This window comes from Coffea arabica, chromosome 1c (genome assembly GCF_036785885.1).
Source record: "Coffea arabica cultivar ET-39 chromosome 1c, Coffea Arabica ET-39 HiFi, whole genome shotgun sequence".
NCBI classification, from domain to species: Eukaryota; Viridiplantae; Streptophyta; class Magnoliopsida; order Gentianales; family Rubiaceae; genus Coffea; species Coffea arabica.
The window spans coordinates 56,274,953-56,294,918 of NC_092310.1; the positions used below are offsets into that span (position 1 = coordinate 56,274,953).

The following is a 19,966-nucleotide window of genomic DNA, read 5'->3' on the forward strand; positions in this document are numbered from 1 at the left end:
AGCTCAATTTTCTTAGCTCGTCAAGCTCGAGCTCGAATTCGAGCCCACCTATTATTAAGTCGAGCTCGACTCGATAAGTCCAAAACTCGACTCGACTCGACTCGTTTGCAGTCCTATTCATGTTTCATCCCATCTTATATTGTTTGGACTACAAGGGAGACTTTACATTTTATAAGAGAAAGGAAAAGAGGAGGACATTTGAGTTAAATCACCGATCTCATAATCATTTGAATTATACTCTTACCAATCAAGTTTGGTATTTAGATTTTTTTTTCCATGTAATGCTCGAAAATCAGAAAGGGAAAATGACAAAGTAAAGCGAACCCATTAATGTTAGTGATCACCCGTGTTTTTTCAACAAAATTGATCGTTAAAAAAAATAAAGAACACCTTTTTTTGGTGTTTCAAAACACGGCCAACAAAACTCTTTGTTTGAATTGGCCTATTTTTTAAAAATAAATTTTTCAAATACAATGCTGCAGTAATATACAAAAAAAAAAAACTCAAAAAACATTTTATCCATACTATATATTAAATATTTCAAAAAACATCTATAGTAAAAATTTTTTCATATATACTACTACAGTAAAATATTTTAAAAATACCCCAAAAAACAGTTTTTTTAAACGGTGCTATCCGATCCTAGTTAACTACAAAGGTGTAGTTAGAACTGTTAAATGAACCGAGCTGTTCGTTAGCTCGGTTCGTTTCGGCTCGTTCGTGTTCGTTAAAGGCTCGTTCGAAAGCCTTAAACGAACGAACACGAACGAATTTTTGTGTTCGTTTAATAATCGAGCGAACACGAACATGTTCGCGAATTTTAACGAGCGTTCGCGAACAAATTTGTACTTGTCTTATGTCTGAATTTTTATATTTGAAGGACAAATTACTTTGTTTTATTTGTTGTTTTTATGTTAATGTTGGTTATGCAGTTATTGAATAATGGAATTTAGTCATTTAGTATTTTAATTATTTTTTAGGATGATTAATGATTTGTGTGGCATATTTAAGGCTTAGAATAGTCTGGATTCGAACTTTTCGAGCGTGTTCGCGAACGGATCGTTTATGTTAAACGAGCCGAACACGAACACGAACACGAACTTTACTTAACGAGCCGAACACGAACACATGTTTAGAGTTCGAAAGTTAACGAACGAACACGAACGGAGTTCGAGTCGCTTAACGAACAGAGCTCAAACATGAGATACTCGGTTCGTTTCGATTCGTTTACAGCTCTAGGTGTAGTTAACAGCAGCAATTTAGGATAACAGTTGGATAGAATCGATTTCTCGGTGAAGACGGGCTGTTTAGGCCTCGTTGCCAATTAAGTCCGGCCCATTACTCAAGGACTACCGCTTCAACAGTCTCCTCAAACCGAGGCCCAATTTAAGTTGAAAAATTAAAAGAAAAATAAAATGAATTGAGAGTAAAATACGTTTTGGTTCTTCTTCTCATTCTGCAGCAGGAGTCCTGTGTTGTGATGTTGTTGGTGAAGCAACTAGTACGAGTAGTGCCTTGTCTTTCCAGTGGTGTGGCAATAGCAAGAGGAAGGCTTCAAATCTCCACCGGTCCGTATACAGCAAAGCTCGGATCAACTACACATCGGTTAATCCGCAGACTGAGCAACTCCTATTCATCCAACAGGGTAACTTTATACTAGTACTTGGTGCCGTTGATCTATTCATCTGCATCTACTACTTTCTTTTTCTTTTTCTCTTTTTTTTGTTGTTGGTTCTTCTGGTTTCTTAACCTTCCCTATGTTGTTAATTCGGGAGTGAATATATGCTTCATAGATGGACACCGAAACGTATGCATTTGGGCCATACAAGATAGACCCAAAGGAAGTTTTCTACTCCACTCATCTTTCCTATGCCATGGTCAACCTCCGCCCTCTTCTTCCTGGTAATTGACACTGCTTATCATACATGCATTTCCCAGAACTCCATAACTAAAGTAGAAAAAAGAGGCACATTTGGTGGGACTCACAACCGTTTCTGGTTAAAAAGGTTGTCTTGCTGGTATTAAATTGTGTAATTTTTTTTGGCTGTTTGGGGATTTTTTGGTATTTTTGTTTTTTAAGAGGGGGGGGGGGTCGGGAATTTGAGTATTCTCTGCAATTCAGTGTTTTTTTTAGATGATTAGATAAGGGTTCTGTTATTTATGCATGATTTTGGATTTAGTCAATAAAGATGTAGGTGAACTAGCTCAAGGCGAGTTAATTTTATTTATTTGAATAAGCTCGTCTTTGTGTAATTTCTTCCCTTTGCTTTTGCAGGTCATATCCTTTTCTGTATGTGTGCATTGTCGTGCGGGGGAAACAAACTCACGACTAATATGCTAATTTCATGGATTCAATGAACGATTAAGTGGGTAAAACGAAGAGAAATTTCAAATTAGGTAGTGTTTATGATTATATTGTGGGAATCTGAGTACATGTTACTAATACTGCATCCAGTTTTAGTATTAAGAAATACAAGTCACGAAATTGTCTTCAGCATGCCTATTGTCTTACTGGCTGCTTAAACTTAAAACGCTGCACATTTTTTCTGTGGTTAAACTTTAAGCGTATCAACTTCGAATGTAGTACATCTCTATGTTCTACTTCTGCAGCTATGTTTTCTGTTTTCTATGGGAGCCTACCATAGTCCTGAATATGCCTGAAGTTGTTTTAATGTGGCTCTCACAGTGTTCCAACTAGAAAAGTAACTGATTTTCTTATGCAAGGTATCTGAACCTTGCACACTTTTATTAGCTTTGAATTTCTGTTGCGATAAGAGTACTAGGTGGTTACTGGTACCATGGAGATACAGTTATCTGTTTCAAGTTAGAACCTTCGTCTAGCTTTATAACAATGATTTGATTGACTTGACGTTATACACATGTGCTTGTGTGCCCAAGACGTGAAGTGAAGCGCTTCGTTGATCTCACTGCTGATGAGACAAGTGATTTATGGCTTACTGCACAAAAGGTTGGAAGCCAACTTGAGTCCTACCACAAGGCATCCTCCCTCACATTTGCAATTCAAGTAAGGAAGCTTTACAATCATATGTCTGTTGCATCGCTGCTAGTTGTCGGATTTTTTTTGCATAAATTTAGCGGTTCAGCTTGTAAGATTTTACCCAAAATACAGGGCAATTTCAGAAGTATTTGCCCTTGAAACAGTTTTTATCCACACTAATCATAGTGACTTCTTTGCAAGAGCTATTTTATCTTTCCATCCTTTCCCTCTTTTATTTGCTTACATAGCTGTTCCCTGGACAGTATCTTACACACTGTGCAGGCTTCCAGAATCACGTGTGCAGTGCAGCTTTCTTTATACTTGGCCTCTTTAAACATTTGCTCTGATCGAGATAAACAGCCATGGAGTGATAGTAAGCTGAGCTAACATATGTCCCAATTGTTTCTTCAACTTCTTAATTCTTCAGCTCGATATGTTGAAGATAAGAAGGAAACTTTTGTTAGGTGAAAGATGTTGTAGGTTTACCTTAGTGTGACTCCAGCTGCTCTGCTATCTAAGTTGAATATGTTTCCTAGTCTTTTCTCCATTGTTTGAAAGCACTCAACCTGGCTTGGTACATCTGCAATCTTTTTGCTCTTTCCAGTATGGTATTAAAAGTGCTAATAGTTTCTTTGGCTGCTCTAGGTTACTTTTGTTGTTAATCTTTTTCTGGCTTTTTTGATACCTTAGGATGGACCACAAGCTGGACAGACAGTACCGCATGTTCACATTCACATCGTTCCGCGAAAAGGTGGTGACTTTGAGAAAAATGATGAGATTTATGATGCTGTAAGATCGAAAACTAGCCTCATCTTTTGTAGTCGTGAGTTTATGTCAACATTCAGCTGAAATGATCAAGTTGACGTCTAATTTCTATGCTATGCGATTTGTAGATAGACATGAAGGAGAAGGAACTGCAGCAGAAGCTTGATTTGGACAAGGAGAGAAAAGACAGAAGCATGGAGGAGATGGCTGAAGAGGCACAAGAATACAGAAAGCTTCTCTCCTAGAAACTTTTTACTGGCGGCGCCCCACGGATAATAGCTTGTGTAGCGTTCCGCCTGAGCAGTGACTTGTTTAACCAATGGATATGGGTGAAGTCCTTTCTATTATTCCAATTCTTGTCTAATTGGTGTGTGTTGGATACAGCTTCAATCTTGGTACACCTGCTTCGGTAGAACTTGACCATTGCCGGCTTCTTAAGATTCCCGCAAATAGATGTTCTTACAATTTTTCCATTACAACCGATGTTACATTGCCTTTAGACACCCAGAACAGGGTGGAAACTGATCTATTCTGCCAAGAGTTGTAATCGGGGTTTACATATCGACAGACTACTGGTCATTTCGGAGTCGGTCAATTCTCCAAGTAATTTCCGTCGTCTTAAATCAGGGAACAAGGATATCGGGTTATCATCGATAATTTTTTCACTGCACTGGACCAAGTTGTTTGACTGCTCGGAGGATATATGCCCTCCAAATTTCCTGCGTTCGAGTAGAAGCTCATTCAAAGAATTCTTTTGTGTTTGTCTATGATATAATAGAAATCAGCAAGTAATCTGAGTTGATATCAAGACAAAGTAACCATCCAGAGTTTGACGTGTTGAATGTGAAGTTCGATCAAGCCTTGTTAAGGTAGATTCTCATATTCAATAGGTTTTTAAATGAAATAAGGATAATGCTGGGAAAATTATGGCGATAATGATGAAAATGATGGTCAATTTAAGCAAGGAAATTGTTTATTTTAACTTAAACGGCTCTTGACTTAGGCATTGTTTGTTTTTAGGAACTAGGAGGGAAAGGAAAGGAAAGAAAAGGAAATGGTGGAATAAGAAAAGGTTTTTGATACTTGGATTGGTTTATTTATAAGGAGGGAAGGGAAAGGAAAGGAAAGGAGATGGAGAGATAAAATTTAATTATATTTTTTTATCAATTTGCTTTCCGCACGGAGTAAAAGGAAATCGAGATTAATAAAAAAATTTCTAAAATACATATATGTTTTTCATAAATTAGACTTTTAAAATTATTGATAAAAAGCCATAACTTACTTTTCTTTTCTTTTCTTCCATATTCCAAACAATTTTTCCTCGATATCCTCTTTTTTCCCTCTTCATAAACCAATCCAAACATCAAAAATCTTTTAACTCTCCATTTCCTTTCCCTCCTATTTTCTTAAAACAAAAAGTGCCTTCGAAAAAATGTACAAACAGGCAAGGAACAAAATGTGTGCTAATGTGTCAGTGTAAATGTTGGAGTGAATAAGCCACTTTTCCTTTCCCAAACAACCATCATATTTTTAAGATTATTTATAAATCATTTTATAAAATAAAAAAACTGGATTATCCATTTATTTACTGAAGTAGAAAAACGTTTTGGAGCCAAAAAGAGTCTAAAATTTCCCTAATTGGTTTATGCGGTGTGGGTATCGAAATGGCGGGAAATTTTCTAGGAAGGTACGCTGAGCATTTAGGCGATAGTAGCAGGAGCCAGGCCAAATAGTAGTAGAAGTAACATCTCCTTCAACAGCGTCATCATTGTTTCCTCTCGTCTACTGCGTTCTTCAGTTTCCCTCCCCTCTTCCTGCTAAAGGCTCGTAAAAAAGCTATGGAGTCTGTCCTTAAGGTGGCGTTTGTTGCTAAATCTATGCTTGGCAAATTGATTTGTTTATTACAATTTAACAAAGTTTCCCTCTTTGGGTGCAGAAATATTTTGGGTTTTCAACATTTCGGCCATATCAGAAAGATATTGTGGACAAAATATTGGACGGGAGGGATTGCTTGGTCGTCATGGCCACTGGGAGCGGCAAGTCACTCTGGTACGCTTCAATCATTGCCCTATATTTTGGTTAACAAAAATTTTTCACTTTTGTAATTTTATTTCAATTCACTTTTTTTTTAAAATTTTTAGTTAGGAAATTCTACTATTTTTGTCTGATTATTTTTTTCAATTGTGTAATGAAGCTATCAAATGCCACCATTGATCACCAAAAAGACTGCTGTAGTAATTAGCCCTCTTATATCCTTAATGCAAGATCAGGTCTGTGGCGTTTCGCATATTGTGCTTTCTGCTTGAACGTTAGAAAAGGGATAAACTTGACTGAGACATGTTTGTTGTGGATTGGTTGAATGCATAGGTAATGACATTAAAGGAGAGGGGCATTAAAACTGAGCATCTTTCTAGTGCTCAGAGTGCTTCGAGAGTACAAAGCGCTGCTGAGAGTGGTCAATATGACATTCTCTATATGACTCCAGAAAAAGCTTGCTTGCTTCCTTCCAGGTACATAAAATTTGAGTAATATCCCAACAAGAATGTAGGTTCAGGTCTAAACAAAGTTCATTGGTTTAAGCACATCTCCAATGATATTAATTCCCATTTTTTGTGGCTGCTTTGAAACAATTGTTATCTTTACGTATGAGGTAAACATGCTTCTGTTCCAACAAACACCTCCTTACCTTCATTCACTGCCTGTTTCCATATTAATTGATGAGTATTTTTGTATTTTTTCTTGTTTTCCTTTTTCTGAATTTGTAAGAAATATGTTCTTTAACTTTTACTTAAACCAAAAAAAGGTGGGGAAGGATTGTGAATAGACATGAAAAGGTAGATGAGCACACCCACATTCAGTTCATAGGTAGCCTTTTAAAAAGAATAACCCACTTGAAACCAGAAAAAGGATGTCTTTTTCTTCTGCTTTGTTAAGTTTGTTCAGACATGCATGTGTGATGCTTCTTGTATAGTTATTTCGTACTGTCAAATGCAGTTGATTGTAATGATGATTTGTTAAGGCGCAATGTTTACCTGTTGACATTAATCAAGGTTTATTTTCTTGGTAAACTTTGAATCTTGAGGCAGAAAAATATGCTCAGACATTATTCATCGACTACTAGTTATGATTTCAGACGACTGGCAGATTATCCAAACTATCCAACCGGGGTTATTACCACAATATTTTGGTTTTAGATCGAAATTAAAAGATATATTGTCTTTTTTATTCTTTTGTGGAAGTCGATTTTTGAGGTACCAACTTTAGAGTCAATGTTGGGGTAATCTACTTCTGGTCAAACATAGCCTCACCTGAAATCAGAGAAGTTGATTTTCTTAATACAGACTTTGAAGTTGACTTGAAGTAAATCTGCTCGTCGGCTTCAAAGTCGAGTTTCATAGAATGGACTTCAGAGTTAAAAGAAAACATGATATAGTTTCCTGCTGCAATTTCTCTGCTGGGAGAAGTACACACGGTGATGCATTGTTTTGGTGCTTCCTGATCTTTCATGCTTGGTTTATAGGCTTGTTACAATCCAAAAACCTTTCTAAATCAATAACACGTTGGATTCTTAAATGGTATATTTAACTTGGAAGTTTGAACCACTCTTCAATGACAAAGCCTTGATGTTTCTGGATTTAGCATAATCTCCGTTGTCAAATATTTCAGGTTCTTTTTTCGCTTTTTTAACTGAATTCATATCTCAATGACAATCCTTGTCTACAGCCAATATCAAAATGCTGCATAAGGTCTGGTAAAAACTGCACCTGTTGATGCAAGCATACACAGTGGTTCAATTTTTATTGATCCATCTGTCTTTACAATGAATCTGCTGTTTTGATGAGTATTATAAGTGGCAATGGAAGGACTGAGAAAAAGAGACGGGTGAATATGGAGGAGGAGGGTGAGAATTTGGAAACAAAGAATGTAGACGTTTAGTCTAAGGGAATAAGAAAGCCGAAGCTGGTGTTTAAAAAATGATGCTAAAGTTGACTTTATAGAAATTGATTTCCATACTTACGGAAAATGAGTACAAAGGACAATTTTTTTTGCAGTTTCGATTATAAATTACAGTATTTTCGTAAATGGTCCTTTCCAACCTTTCCAATCATTTTAGTGCATTCGGATTTTGCTGCTGCTACTGTCCTGAGTTACATATGATGATGTTTCAGCTTCTGGTCGAGAATGCTGAAAACAGGGATATGTCTTCTGGCTGTTGATGAAGCACACTGCATTTCAGAGTGGGGCCATAATTTCCGGTAAACTTATTTCAGCTGCTACCCATACTTTAACTATTTTAAAAATTAATGGTAATCCCTTTCAACATCTGAAATTTTATGTTTGGTTATTCTTGCAAACTTGGCTACACAACGGGAAACGGGAGTTAGTGAGAGGGATCCAAACTGCTGTTTCAACTAAATACAAAATTTAAGCATATTGTGATGTATAGATTTGGGTAGACTGATACAACACTAATGTCTTTTGAGATGAGGGTGAAGCATTTGCCTTCGTCTGTATAAAGATAATATATATGTTTTGAGGCAGTTTTTGAATAAAATATTCTGTCTAACCAATTCTTACACTGGTCGGTATTTATTACCATCAGTTTTTTGTTTGTGCTCCTTCCCAGGTTTCTGAAAAATCTATGATGGCTTAAATCCAAATTCTCTCTCTTTTCCACTTAAAGCTTTTCTTTTGTTGTTATTTGATTATTATGGTGTCTTCTCTTCTGTCTGTGAAGAAAACAAGTTTACTTTGTCTATTTATTAACTTTCTTGATATATAACTGGAAAGGATAAGACATTGATACTCGGCGAGATCTACCTTGTCAAAACTTAAGTCAAAGTTTCATTTATCAGGCCTGCACCATGACATAGGCAAATTGCATGTGTGCCATGCAAGATTGCATTGATTACTTTCTGATGCTGAATAATATAAGACCCTTCTGTTCACTTGTTTCTTGGATGTGAGTGTTTATCTCTAACTATTGTACTTGTTAAATTGAGTATTTCTACTGAATTGAGAGAAAGGTTACTAGTCCTTGTATCATTGAGACCTGTTACTGAATTTCATATGTTGAGTAGTTCCACCCTTTTCTTGTCTATCAAGTTTTCCATCTCATTGTCAAACTTTATCTTCCATTCCTTCTCTCATGATAGATTGTACAATGTTATCTTTCTGCAGGATTGAGTACAAAAAGTTGGATAAGTTGCGTGATATGCTATTAGATGTTCCCTTTGTTGGCTTAACTGCAACTGCTACAGAGAAGTAAGTGTATTGCTATTTAAGATCTTTATTTTTTTCTTCTTCTGAAATTAGCTTTATGATTACTGGCTGATAGCTGTTGTTATCTGCTACTTTGTGAAGCTTTGATGAACTCACTTTGTCATGTGATCCAGAGTCCGTCTTGATATCATCAGCTCCTTGAAGATGAGGGATCCTCATGTTACTGTTGGCTCTTTTGATCGTAAAAATCTCTTTTATGGCGTTAAATCTTTCAACCATGGTTCACCTTTTGTTGATGAGCTTGTGGAAGAAATATCTAAATATGTAGAGAGTGCATGCTCAACAATTGTGTACTGTACAACTGTCAAAGATGCTGAACATGTAATTTCTCCAGCACATTACATCTGTTAGGGTAGACCACTGCAATTGCCTTGTTTATCTGATCTAAAGCATCACATTTTTTGTTACATCTTGTTTATTGCTTATAACTGAAATTTGTTGATTGTCTGAACAGTAGTGTTGTTTTCCCCCCTCATTCCTTAGATCTTTAAGTCACTTCTCAAGGTTGGAATTAAAGCTGGGGTCTACCACGGTCAAATGTCTAATTGTGCACGCGAGGAGTCTCACAGGTCTATTATTTTTCTTATTAACTATTTCAAAATTTACAGGGTTAGCTGAACATTATATGCTCCTAAGTTGTCTGGCTGTTAAGTTTTCTAATTGCGTGCCACTAACTAACAAGTTATTAAGTATCTAGCTGGCATTACTTTTGGTATTTTCTCCTAATGTTCGCTATTCATCTAATGCTTGAACTCCTCCAAGCACCTGATTGAGTGAGAAACTCTGGAAGCTCACTGATTTCCAACTTCTTCAGGTCATTTATCAGGGATGAATACTATGTCATGGTTGCTACTATTGCTTTTGGCATGGGTATAGATAAGCCAGATATCAGGTATGTGATACATTATGGATGCCCAAAAAGTTTGGAATCTTATTATCAGGAGAGTGGTCGATGTGGTCGAGATGGTGTTGCTTCGGTCTGCTGGCTTTATTACACAAGAAGTGACTTCATAAAAGCTGATTTTTATTGTAGAGAAGCAAACTCGGTAATTTTTTTGTTTTTTTATTCATTATTATTATGATTCCAAAGGCACTCAAATTTTCACTTGATTTCTTTATTTGATGCTTGAGCAGGCAGATCAAAGAAAAGCTATAATGGACTCTTTTGTAGCCGCACAACATTATTGCTTCTTGACAACTTGTAGAAGAAAATTTCTATTGGACTACTTTGGGCAAATTTGCACTTTTGACAAATGTGGTTTGTGTATTACTTGAAACTTTTCTTTCCTATTTCTTGCATTCTATACATCATGTGAATTGGTTTGTATTTTTCCTCATATGTAAGATTTTGTTCTTGGCACAATTAATGTCCAAAGCATAAGAAAATTCAATCATGCTTCATAATAGTCTAAATCAAGAAAGAAAGAAAGAAAATCATGCTTCAATCATGCTTCTTTCACTTTCTGATCTGACTAAGGCCTTTAAAGCAAGAAAGAAAATCTTCAGTCTCAAGTAACTGGAGGGAAATTCTTTCTATTTTTCCCTAGAGGGACTGGGATTGCAGGGAGCAAATAAGAGGGGCTTCTTTGTGATTTGTTTTGTCTTTCAATCATATCCTTCAAAAGAGTCTAAAAAGAGTATATGTTCTTCTTAGGATTGAGAACGATATAGTTGTACGCTTATTAGACAAAACAAGAATGAGGAATTATTTAAGACCGTATAAGTATTTTGTGGATAAAAAGCTACTCCCAAGTTCTACATGGGAAAATATTTCTAAAAGTTGCTACTGGTGAAGTACCCTTCAGAAACTCTAGGTTGAATCACAAATTTAGCCGGAAATATCTTTGTGTAGTTACATAGTTGTTACTTGCAGGAAATTGTGATAATTGCACCAGCTCCAAGAAGGAGACTGACATGTCTAGAGAAGCATTTCTTCTGATGGCGTGCATTCGTTCCTGTGGGGGTCAGTGGGGACTCAATATGCCAGTTGACGTTCTTCGTGGTTCGCAGGTAAGTTGTGCATTAGTCATCTTCTTGGTAATTGTCCACTTGGCAGTTGAAGTTTTTAAACGTCCCTTTTGCTTGTGAAAATCCTGTCACTTCTTGATGCTGAGAAGAATTATTCATGAAACTAGTCTCCTACTGTACTTGGCATACTGAAATTTGTTGGGTGAATGCATCTCACGATCTTCCAAATCAGCTTTTTCTTTTCTTTTGGTCAATTAACTTCTATTATGTTACTTTTAACCTGGTTCTGTTTTTGACAATTGCTCGGTGCTCAAAGAATCCTGTTCCTCATACTTCTATTTTGTGGTCACAGTCCAAGAAAATCCTTGATGCTCAATTTGATAAGCTTCCATTTCATGGCCTTGGGAAAGAGATGACAGCGAACTGGTGGAAGTTTCTTGCGAATCAGTTGATTGTAAAAGGTATGTATAAGCAACTACACCACACCAGTTATCATTAGGCCGTTGAGACAAAATATGTGTGCGTGTGTGTGTACATATATATATATATATATATATATATATATATATATATAAAAGTTGCATGGATGCACAAAAACCCAAGCACTTTTTGAGGTATGTGGGGTTCAGTTTATTTTGGCTATTTTTATTAGTTTTCATGTGCTGGATGAAGTGCGAATTTGATGATGACTTCTGCGAGATAAATATAGCATTTTGTTATCAACCAAGGTCACAGCACACGAAGACTTGTCTGATCTACCAAAGTTAAGTTGAAGGGGAAAATATTTCTCCCATGAAAGGTTGACTCATGATGGATACAATATAAGCTCAATTTAATTTCATAGGAAAGTACTGAAGCACCTAATATTGTAACATTGAAATGGAATTATGGTAGTGATTGGATTCACTGTCGATTATAACTCAGCTTGAACTAGACCAAGGTGTTTCTTTCTGGACAACCATTAACCTTTTAATGGAATATGGCATTTTAAGGTCACTTTTTAGGATCATGAGACTTTTTGTAGCATTCTAACCAGTAGGTCCTGTTGGATGTGTTTTTACATTCTAGAGTTGGTACTTACTTAATGTCTAACGTGAGAGCTTTTCATCAGACACTAACTATTCACTTACCTGGTCAGCATATGGTCAAAGAAATAATTAAGGAAGAAAAGGCAATTGGAGCGACAATGCAAGAAGTGTAGAGGGAATAAGGAAATAAAATAAACAGAAAAAGATAAATTTTTGGCATATAATGTTTTTACTTTTGACAATTTCATGTCACCATGCATCAACAGTGTGTCATTTTAATTTGTGTCCTGAACTATCCATTTGGAGTTCCTGACTGACTACATTTTCCTATTTGGTATAGGTTATTTGGTTGAGAAGTATGCGGATGTGTACAGAAGTATAAGGTTAATTTCTTCTCCTCTATTACTCTTAAGTTCACGCATGAATTTTAGACAATTTTGTATCCTCTTTATCCTTTTGCAGCTTTGGTCTTACTAAGTTTTACATCTGCTGTCAAACTTGGCATATAGTGGTTTGCATTCAACAAGTTATCTTCCTAATACATGTTTCTCATTTTTCTCTTTTGTTCCATGCACCAGTGTGGGTCCCAAAGGGCTTCAGTTTCTGAGCTCATGCAGACCAGATTATCAACCACCATTATATGTGGCAGTCACTTCTGAAATGATCGGTGATGTGGAAAACAAATTTCCAACGGATGAAGCTAGAGACTTTGGTGGTCTGATATCGGCAGGATTTGAAGGAATGTCTCAGGTTGGTAAAGTTAGTATAGTGGATTGACTAAAATCATTCCATCTGACAGTTCCCTTTCCTGCATGATATGCCATTTGTATCAATTGACTCTAACTGAATAGATGCTGCATTTAGAACTCAACCAACTGAACTGGTTTTAAATTTCTATTGGGGAATGTGGTCTTGGTACCATAAATAAGATATGTCAGCTTATATTATTGTCCTTGGTGGCTACTTGCAGCAACGATTCTACTTAACATGCTTTAATTATTTTTAATTTTAGGCTGAAGCACAACTTTATAAACTGCTTTTGGAAGAGAGACTGAAACTTGCAAGAGTCAGTGGAACTGCTCCGTAAGTCCTTGTTCTAGATAGTATTCCTATAGCCATTCTGATGTGTTGTAATTTCCATTTTTGTGATAGTATGTTCCTTTAGAAAGAATCTCCAACTAAAGAACTCATTTGAGATACTTCTGTCTCCTATTTTGTTTGGAGGTTGCAGATATGCGATTTGTGGTGATGAAACACTAAGGAGGATGGCATTGACAAGGCCATCAACCAGAGCAAGACTAGCTAATATAGATGGAGTAAACCAGGTAGTCAGAGCATATGGTTCACAACATGCTATCTCCATTCTGTTGTATCCGTCTAACCATTTAGAATCCTATGCTCTAATGCACTCATTCGAATTTAGTTCTCTTAGTTATAGATCTTATTTCTTGCCCCCCAAAAAAAAAAAAGATCTTGTTTTACTCGAACTGAGGGTTCTGTGTCTGACCAACTTAGCAGGGACTACATTTCACCTCTACAAACATCTGAACCTTGTGGAGTAATCTTTAGCTACTTTCTTCTAGGTTAAATTGTTAATTCAGTTTTTGGATGTTATTCATTTCCTGGTGCTATAGCTTTCCTTTTATGTTAGAAGGAAGTGACACTAATTGAGCCACTTATGTGTTATCTGTCTATATTTGTTATTCCACCCAATATCCAGCTGGTTGCTGCTTCTGTGAATGTGTCAGGTTCTAGCTGGGAGGATTACTCCCTCCATTCTAAGATCGTCCAGCATATACTTTGGGTTTCATTTCCAACCAAATGTACTTGGTTTTAATGTTTGCTAGTTTGCTACCTCTCCCTGGTTTGCAACATCCACCGTTGCTTGTCTTTAATCCACAATACTTGGTAGAATAGAAACAATGACGTTTAGCATAAGCTTGTCATTACTGGAGATTGCTTATATTTCAACGTGTAGAACTGTCTTGGGTTGCACGAATATTTGTGTTTGTGACCTCTAACTTTGAAGCTGCAATGATAATGCAGCACTTAATGAAAGTTCATGGTGATCATTTTCTTCAAAGGATCCAACAGCTCTCTCAAGAACTTAACATTACCTTGGATGGGCTTCCAAACTCTCAACCTCCCGCTGCAAAGGAGGTTCTTAAAGTACCAAAAGCGGCAAACCTGGCACCAGCGAAGTCTGAAGCCTGGAGAAAGTGGCAAGAAGATGGCCTCACAATCCAGAAAATTGCAGTAAGTTCTAAATTGTTTTCTTGAATTCCCTTTCTTCGTTCCCAAGCCTCCCTTAACTATATGCATTTTCATGCTTTGTAGAATTTCCCTGGAAGATCGGCTCCAATTAAGGAGCAGACCGTTGCTGAGTATATTCTTGAAGCTGCAAGAGAGGGATGCGTAATTGACTGGCTTAGATTCTCTCGAGAGATTGGGTTGACACAAGAGGTGTACAAGAGCATTCAGCAAGCTGTCCTAAAAGTTGGAAAAGAGAAGTTAAAGCCCATAAAAAATGAATTAGCAGAAGAGGTGATTATTGGATGAGCATCATTAACTTTGAAGACATGATAAAATTTGGAGCCTATGGCTCAGTCAAGATGAACTGCCTCAAATTCAACACTTCTGTTCACCATTATGATTATGCTGAACTAACAAACATTTTTACAGGTAACTTATTCCCAAATCAAGACATGCTTGACAATGCAAGAATTAGGACTTGGCATGAGCGAAATTGAATCCATTAATCAGCATGACTGCAACGAGGATGAACATTTGAATGGGGAACCATTATTGTCAGAAAGAACTAACCTCTCGCATCAAAAGGAAGAACAATTTGAGAATTTTCAATTTGTTAATGGAGCCCGTGACTCGGCTGGGTTAAGGAATGAAGATGCAATTTCTGACAGCTCTATACAGAGCAGAAGCATGGAAGAATCTGTAGGTTCTTCAAATGATCCACCTCTTACAAGGAAACGCCAAAAGATTGATGCCTTGGACGTACTGGCTGAAGTTATGGTAGAAGCAACCGAGACTTCAATTATACGCTGGCTTGGGAAGTTTGATCATGGGGTACGTTGTAAGTCTGTTAAGGTGTAATATCCCTTTATCTTGGTCATTACTAAGAAAATAATTTTTAAAGAATATTAGTCTCGGAATATGCAGGTACCACTGTCTGATATCTTGGGGCACTTCAATGGATCAACGGAGTCATCTGTGATTGATCTGCTAAACAGCCTAGAAGGTGAATTTTTGATATTTAAAAAGAATGATCTGTATATGCTCATGTAGATTGTAGAGTAACACATATTTATAGTTGGTGACATATTTGGATAGCAAATCTCTGCGTCTTCATCTTTCCCATCATTCATATATCCAAGTTCTTGGGGAAATAGGGAGGTAAGGATGCAAGATACAAAAAATGTACATCTTTTTTGGCGGAGTGATACAATTTATGTAACGATGAATACGACATGTGCAATTTCGTATATGTGCATGTTGCTTTGGGGCATTTCGCTTGTTAGTGAGGATTCGTCTTGTAGAATGAAATTATTTCGAGGCAGAAGTTGACCATTCATGTGGCCCAAGGATGTACTTCCGACCAAAGGGAGTCAGTGCCCGATGGTTTACTTACCAAAGAATCATCCGTTTCTGCGATTGCTAGCTTAGTGTGTAACTATACCACCGCAAGAATTTGAAAGAGAGCGAGTCCAACGTTACCAGAAAAACTCCAAATGTACTGAACTTTATCCTGTCCTGTAAGAACTGCCATGAATGCTCTTTCGCCAACAGTTATAGCGCTACACTTTCAAGGACTGTTTTAATGTCAACCATTAGTTGCACCTAACAGCCAACAGCCCAAGGCTGTTGGTATGGTATCCCCAAGACTTATCAGCCTTGGGAAGGTGGAAGGTCAAGGTTGACCTCCCACCAAACTTGCCATTAATTGTGGATGATTGTGGTTGTCATCTTCGGTGGCTTCCTTGGACAGTGTCACCTGACATGAGAAGGCCTTGGATTTGAGTTGGATTCAAAAAAAAAATTAATAACCAATGTGGATTGGAGCTTAAATTCCTAGTCCATCTTCTTCGATGCCTTGCCAGTATTAGCACATTCTCAAACTTACCAAGTACAGCAGTGACATGGAGAACAAGATCGTAAATAGTTTCCACTTCCCCCAGCTGAAGAGCCAATTTAATATCGACTAAGTACTTCGACGGAATGCTGCAATGGCTTCAAGTGATAAGACTCCTGCAAAGCTAGTGGAAACTGTCCGAATAGTTTGCGTAGATATGAATCTTGATGTGGGAAAATGTGGTAGAGAATCGTAGATGCTATTTCTTGGATCCGCTCGTACTTTACCCCAGTTTTATGTTGTGAATCATTCTGTATCACATTGGACTGATCCTCAAGCCGAAATCAGTTAGGCCACCGTGATGTCCAAGATTGTCAATCATGACACTAGAAGAGAGATTGGTAGCATTTACGCATCATTTCAAGCTCTGAAGCACCAGTTCTCAACCTGATCCCAGTTGAACTGAGTTAAGAATGCAAAGACAGGTCCTTATAACCTGATCACAACGATTGCACCAATCCCATCGGATACGCACAAAGAATGCGCAGTAACAAGAGACTTGGAAGAGAGGATCATTGCAAATTTCTTTCCATTTTTTGGTATTCAAAACCGTATTAGGTCCAATATATATCCCCATCCATTTTTCAAGAAATGGATAGCCATTTGGTCTGCATAAGTGGCTGTAACGTTGACGTAAAACAATCAATGACCTAGTGATTCTAAAAAAAAAACCTGGGCTGAAGCTGCCAGACCTTATGAGCAACACATGCAAACTAAACATCTGAGCTTTTTGCATCTGAAAAGTAGTTTTAGAACCAAAAGCAACAGGGTATCATTCTGTTAGTCAAATGCATTAAGGTCAAGGCCCTTACCTGTTCATAATTTCACGAGTCCGGCCAGTACAGAAGTACATGTCAAGGCTGAATCACAACAGCTAATTCCATAGTAGCATCAATTTTCCAACATAATCAGGATTTCAATATACGGAGAAGAATTAGAAGAGCAAGGAAATCAAAGATTCCGTGTTAACTTGCTGGTCTATATGCAAAGAAGAATTTCAGTAACTTGTATTAAAGAATTTTGAGTAAATATATCTTCTAAGTATAAAAATTGGCCAAGGAAGCCAGTCAGTACCAGTGTACCACCTCAAAAGAAACAAGAGGGGTTGTTCCTTGGTTCAGAAAGACAAACATCTGTAAGTAAATGCCTCAACAGTAACAACGGAGTCAGAGGGAAACAAGTTGACATTAGTGAGTTAATGGCCATGCAGAAGATCATCATCATGCTCTGTATGCAAGGCCATACGATGTCTGGCAGCAGTAGGGACATCCAATGGAGATTTGCATTTCTTCTGCAACTCCTTGAACTTCTCAATATCAAAACCATATTTTTTGAAGAGCTTCCTCTGCCTTGAGAGAAAAAGTCTTTGCATAAAATCTTGGTAAGTTGGGTCTCTTGAAGTGAAAAGGAAGTAAGCATAACCAATGACAATCCCAGTCGTAGTAGTGAAAAATGCAATTGGCTCCATGACATCCCATGAGAATTCCCAGAAGGTTAGGCGAAAGAAAAGCCCGACTTGTATCACAGCAAGCCCCAACCCAGTCCACAAAATGCCGCGGACTTGCCTATGTGCAAGCCTATCAATTTCCTCCTTCTTCTTCTGCATCTTGTTCATCTCATCCTTGCAGGGGTCATCTTCAGGCAAGAGTGCGAGTGGCACTGCTTTTCTGACCAAATCGACCACCTGAACACAAAAGAACAAACACCATTGGATGCGATACCTAAATATCAATTATGAAAGAGTTCACGTGCAGCAGTGAAATAGACCAAGTCGGAACACAAGTATAAACAGTTATTCAAACAGACTTCCAACGTATGAAGCTGCTATAGCATTCAAGGTCAATGTATCCTCTCTGGCACAACAAAAGCAACAGACCTATCAATGAAAAACATAACTCGTTCTCGGATGAGTTCTATGGTGGTATCCTGTCTCTGCTTCTTCTCTTCAACTAAAGTTGCTCCTGATAAGGAGAGCAGATTGTCTAAACTAAAATTTCTGGCGAGTAAAGATAGGTATAGCCCTTTTTTTGTTTTGGGGATAACAAATGTTGAATCCGGATCTCTGTTTTTTTTTTTTTCCCCTTTCCCCTTGAACTACATCTTCCAAAAATCAAGGACCGAAACAATTTTCCTTGCACTGGGAAGCCCATAAACAGAGAAAAAAAGGGAGGACTGAGTAAATATTATGCCCCACCAAATTGGCACAAACACAATCTCAAATCAAATCCATAATCTCCAAAAACCCCTTCTTTGTCTTTAAAAAAAAATAAAACTCGTACCCAAAACAATGTAGGACAATTTTTATAGTAATTAAAATGGGTAAAATGAAAAAAACAAGAGAGACGGAGAGGGACGGGTCCGGGTGGTTATTTGAAGGGAAGGGAAGGGAAATTAGTACCTTGTCAGGATGGAGGTAGACTTTATTTCGGAAGAGCAAAACGACGCCGGCCTCATCAAGAACATCGACAAAAGCGGCGGCCTCATGGGGGGATTTGGCGACCCCCATGGTCTGGCAAGCCAGAAGAAGGTCCTTGTAATCAATAAACTCCTTGTTCTCCATCCCAAGCTGCATCTTCAAGGCCTCCACATTCACCAGCCTCATCAGCCTCTTCGCCTCCGCACACGATATCTTCTCTCCTCCATTGACGTTATTATCCTTCTTTCCATTCTCATCATTATCATCATCCCCATCCCTTCCTCCGCCGGCGCCGCTACCACCCACCACAGGAGGAAAAGTAGAAGCAGAGTAAAACGAAGAGCCAATCACTCTAGACCCACCAAAAAAACAGCCATCCAAACGCGGCCTTAAGTAGCTCCGACCACCCCGTAACACTGATCGTACCCCTCCTCCTCCCGGTCGCGTAGCCGCCGCCGCTATGCCCTGTTTCAACAAGTTATAAGAAGTCCACCTCCACATTCGTGTGTATTGCTTTACAACTACTTTAATCCTTATATTTCCTTTTTGACGTATCAGTTAATCAATAGGTATAGCGTGTCGGGTGTTAATACTGCTATGATGAATGATGGCGATGGAAGTATGGAAACATGGCGATAATGAAGAAGAAGAAGATGTGAAGAAGACAAAGTGATGGAGCGCGGGGATGGGGTGGGGGTGGAAAGAGGAGTTAGTGGCAGTAACGGGCAGTGGTGGGAATGGATCTCAAGTACCCACGATTAAAATTTCGAGAATGACGGAGGACGGTTATTATTATTATATATATATATATATATTATATTTTTTTTTAAAAAAAGAGACCGTTTAAACGGGGGGTGTCTCGCGTTAGTGACCAAGTATTACCACTGTTTTTTTTTTTTTTTCATCACAGTGGGTATCTGGATCCGTGGACTGGTTACCGTACGACCCAACTAATCCCACTGTGGGTTGGAGTGGCCTGCCCCAAGCGTCACCAGCCACGATAGAACAGGGATTCGATCCCTGGACGTAGCTCTCCCCAACTGGGACTACAACCACGGACCAAGTATTAACACTGCTACTAATAATAATAATTGTGCAGAACTGTTAAGATCCAAAACTGAGAAAAAATGAAGGAAAGAAATACAACAGAGACCTGCCTGAGCGGAGTGAGTAAGATTTAAGTCAGAAGAGAGCGAGTCGAGTTGCGACTTGCGACCAGCGAGTTGCGAGTAGTTTGGGCTGTGGACACGGTCTTCGTTAGCAGTAACGCGTTTGACCTCGACACGGGAATATGGATCATGGATGGACGGATGGCTGGATTTCACAACCGACGAATTGGTAGCTGCCAATACTTTTTTTTT

General features: G+C 38.0%; 3 protein-coding genes across 5 annotated transcripts; 2 read left to right on the forward strand and 1 right to left on the reverse strand.

Moving 5' to 3' along the window:
• Nucleotides 1-1,420: 1,420 nt before the first annotated feature.
• On the forward strand, nucleotides 1,421-4,428 carry LOC113731711 (bifunctional bis(5'-adenosyl)-triphosphatase/adenylylsulfatase FHIT). Of its 3 annotated transcripts, none has more exons than XM_027257120.2 (5): nucleotides 1,421-1,645; nucleotides 1,794-1,904; nucleotides 2,879-3,025; nucleotides 3,689-3,787; nucleotides 3,896-4,428. In XM_027257120.2, exons 1-5 carry the CDS (start codon nucleotides 1,481-1,483, stop codon nucleotides 3,899-3,901), a joined length of 528 nt encoding a protein of 175 aa, XP_027112921.1. In that variant the 5' UTR covers nucleotides 1,421-1,480; the 3' UTR covers nucleotides 3,902-4,428. The 3 variants fall into 3 exon arrangements, with proteins under 3 accessions (XP_027112921.1, XP_027112914.1, XP_071936600.1); XM_027257113.2 differs by having other exon boundaries at nucleotides 1,425-1,645; nucleotides 3,892-4,428; XM_072080499.1 differs by having other exon boundaries at nucleotides 1,513-1,645; nucleotides 1,776-1,904; nucleotides 3,892-4,428.
• A 965-nt stretch (nucleotides 4,429-5,393) lies between these two features.
• Nucleotides 5,394-15,565, forward strand: LOC113731733 (uncharacterized). The gene is made up of 20 exons (XM_027257140.2): nucleotides 5,394-5,619; nucleotides 5,700-5,812; nucleotides 5,958-6,033; nucleotides 6,131-6,273; nucleotides 7,933-8,019; nucleotides 8,945-9,028; nucleotides 9,160-9,367; nucleotides 9,530-9,615; nucleotides 9,861-10,092; nucleotides 10,181-10,304; nucleotides 10,920-11,056; nucleotides 11,367-11,475; nucleotides 12,383-12,425; nucleotides 12,621-12,792; nucleotides 13,055-13,125; nucleotides 13,274-13,367; nucleotides 14,089-14,298; nucleotides 14,380-14,586; nucleotides 14,725-15,126; nucleotides 15,220-15,565. The coding sequence occupies exons 1-20, from the start codon at nucleotides 5,602-5,604 to the stop codon at nucleotides 15,343-15,345; spliced, it is 2,742 nt and encodes a 913-aa protein (XP_027112941.2). The 5' UTR covers nucleotides 5,394-5,601; the 3' UTR covers nucleotides 15,346-15,565.
• Nucleotides 15,566-17,172: 1,607 nt separating this feature from the next.
• Nucleotides 17,173-19,609, reverse strand: LOC113731740 (calcium uniporter protein 6, mitochondrial). Its single transcript, XM_027257153.2, has 2 exons — nucleotides 18,588-19,609; nucleotides 17,173-17,873 (listed from the first exon to the last, which is right to left on the reverse strand). The coding sequence occupies exons 1-2, from the start codon at nucleotides 19,104-19,106 to the stop codon at nucleotides 17,385-17,387; spliced, it is 1,008 nt and encodes a 335-aa protein (XP_027112954.1). The 5' UTR covers nucleotides 19,107-19,609; the 3' UTR covers nucleotides 17,173-17,384.
• Nucleotides 19,610-19,966: the final 357 nt, after the last annotated feature.

Coding starts and splice junctions, on each gene's coding strand:
- LOC113731733 (XM_027257140.2), top strand. Junction 9,029..9,159: donor ACTGCAACTGCTACAGAGAA/GTAAGTGTATTG, acceptor CATGTGATCCAG/AGTCCGTCTTGATATCATCA. Junction 10,093..10,180: donor ATTGTAGAGAAGCAAACTCG/GTAATTTTTTTG, acceptor ATGCTTGAGCAG/GCAGATCAAAGAAAAGCTAT.
- LOC113731740 (XM_027257153.2), bottom strand. CDS start 19,106: ATGTGGAGGTGGACTTCTTATAACTTGTTGAAACAGGGCATAGCGGCG. Junction 17,874..18,587: donor TCTACCTCCATCCTGACAAG/GTACTAATTTCC, acceptor TTTTGTGTTCAG/GTGGTCGATTTGGTCAGAAA.
- LOC113731711 (XM_027257113.2), top strand. CDS start 1,481: ATGTTGTTGGTGAAGCAACTAGTACGAGTAGTGCCTTGTCTTTCCAGT. Junction 1,905..2,878: donor TCCGCCCTCTTCTTCCTGGT/AATTGACACTGC, acceptor TGACGTTATACA/CATGTGCTTGTGTGCCCAAG. Junction 3,026..3,688: donor CCCTCACATTTGCAATTCAA/GTAAGGAAGCTT, acceptor TTGATACCTTAG/GATGGACCACAAGCTGGACA.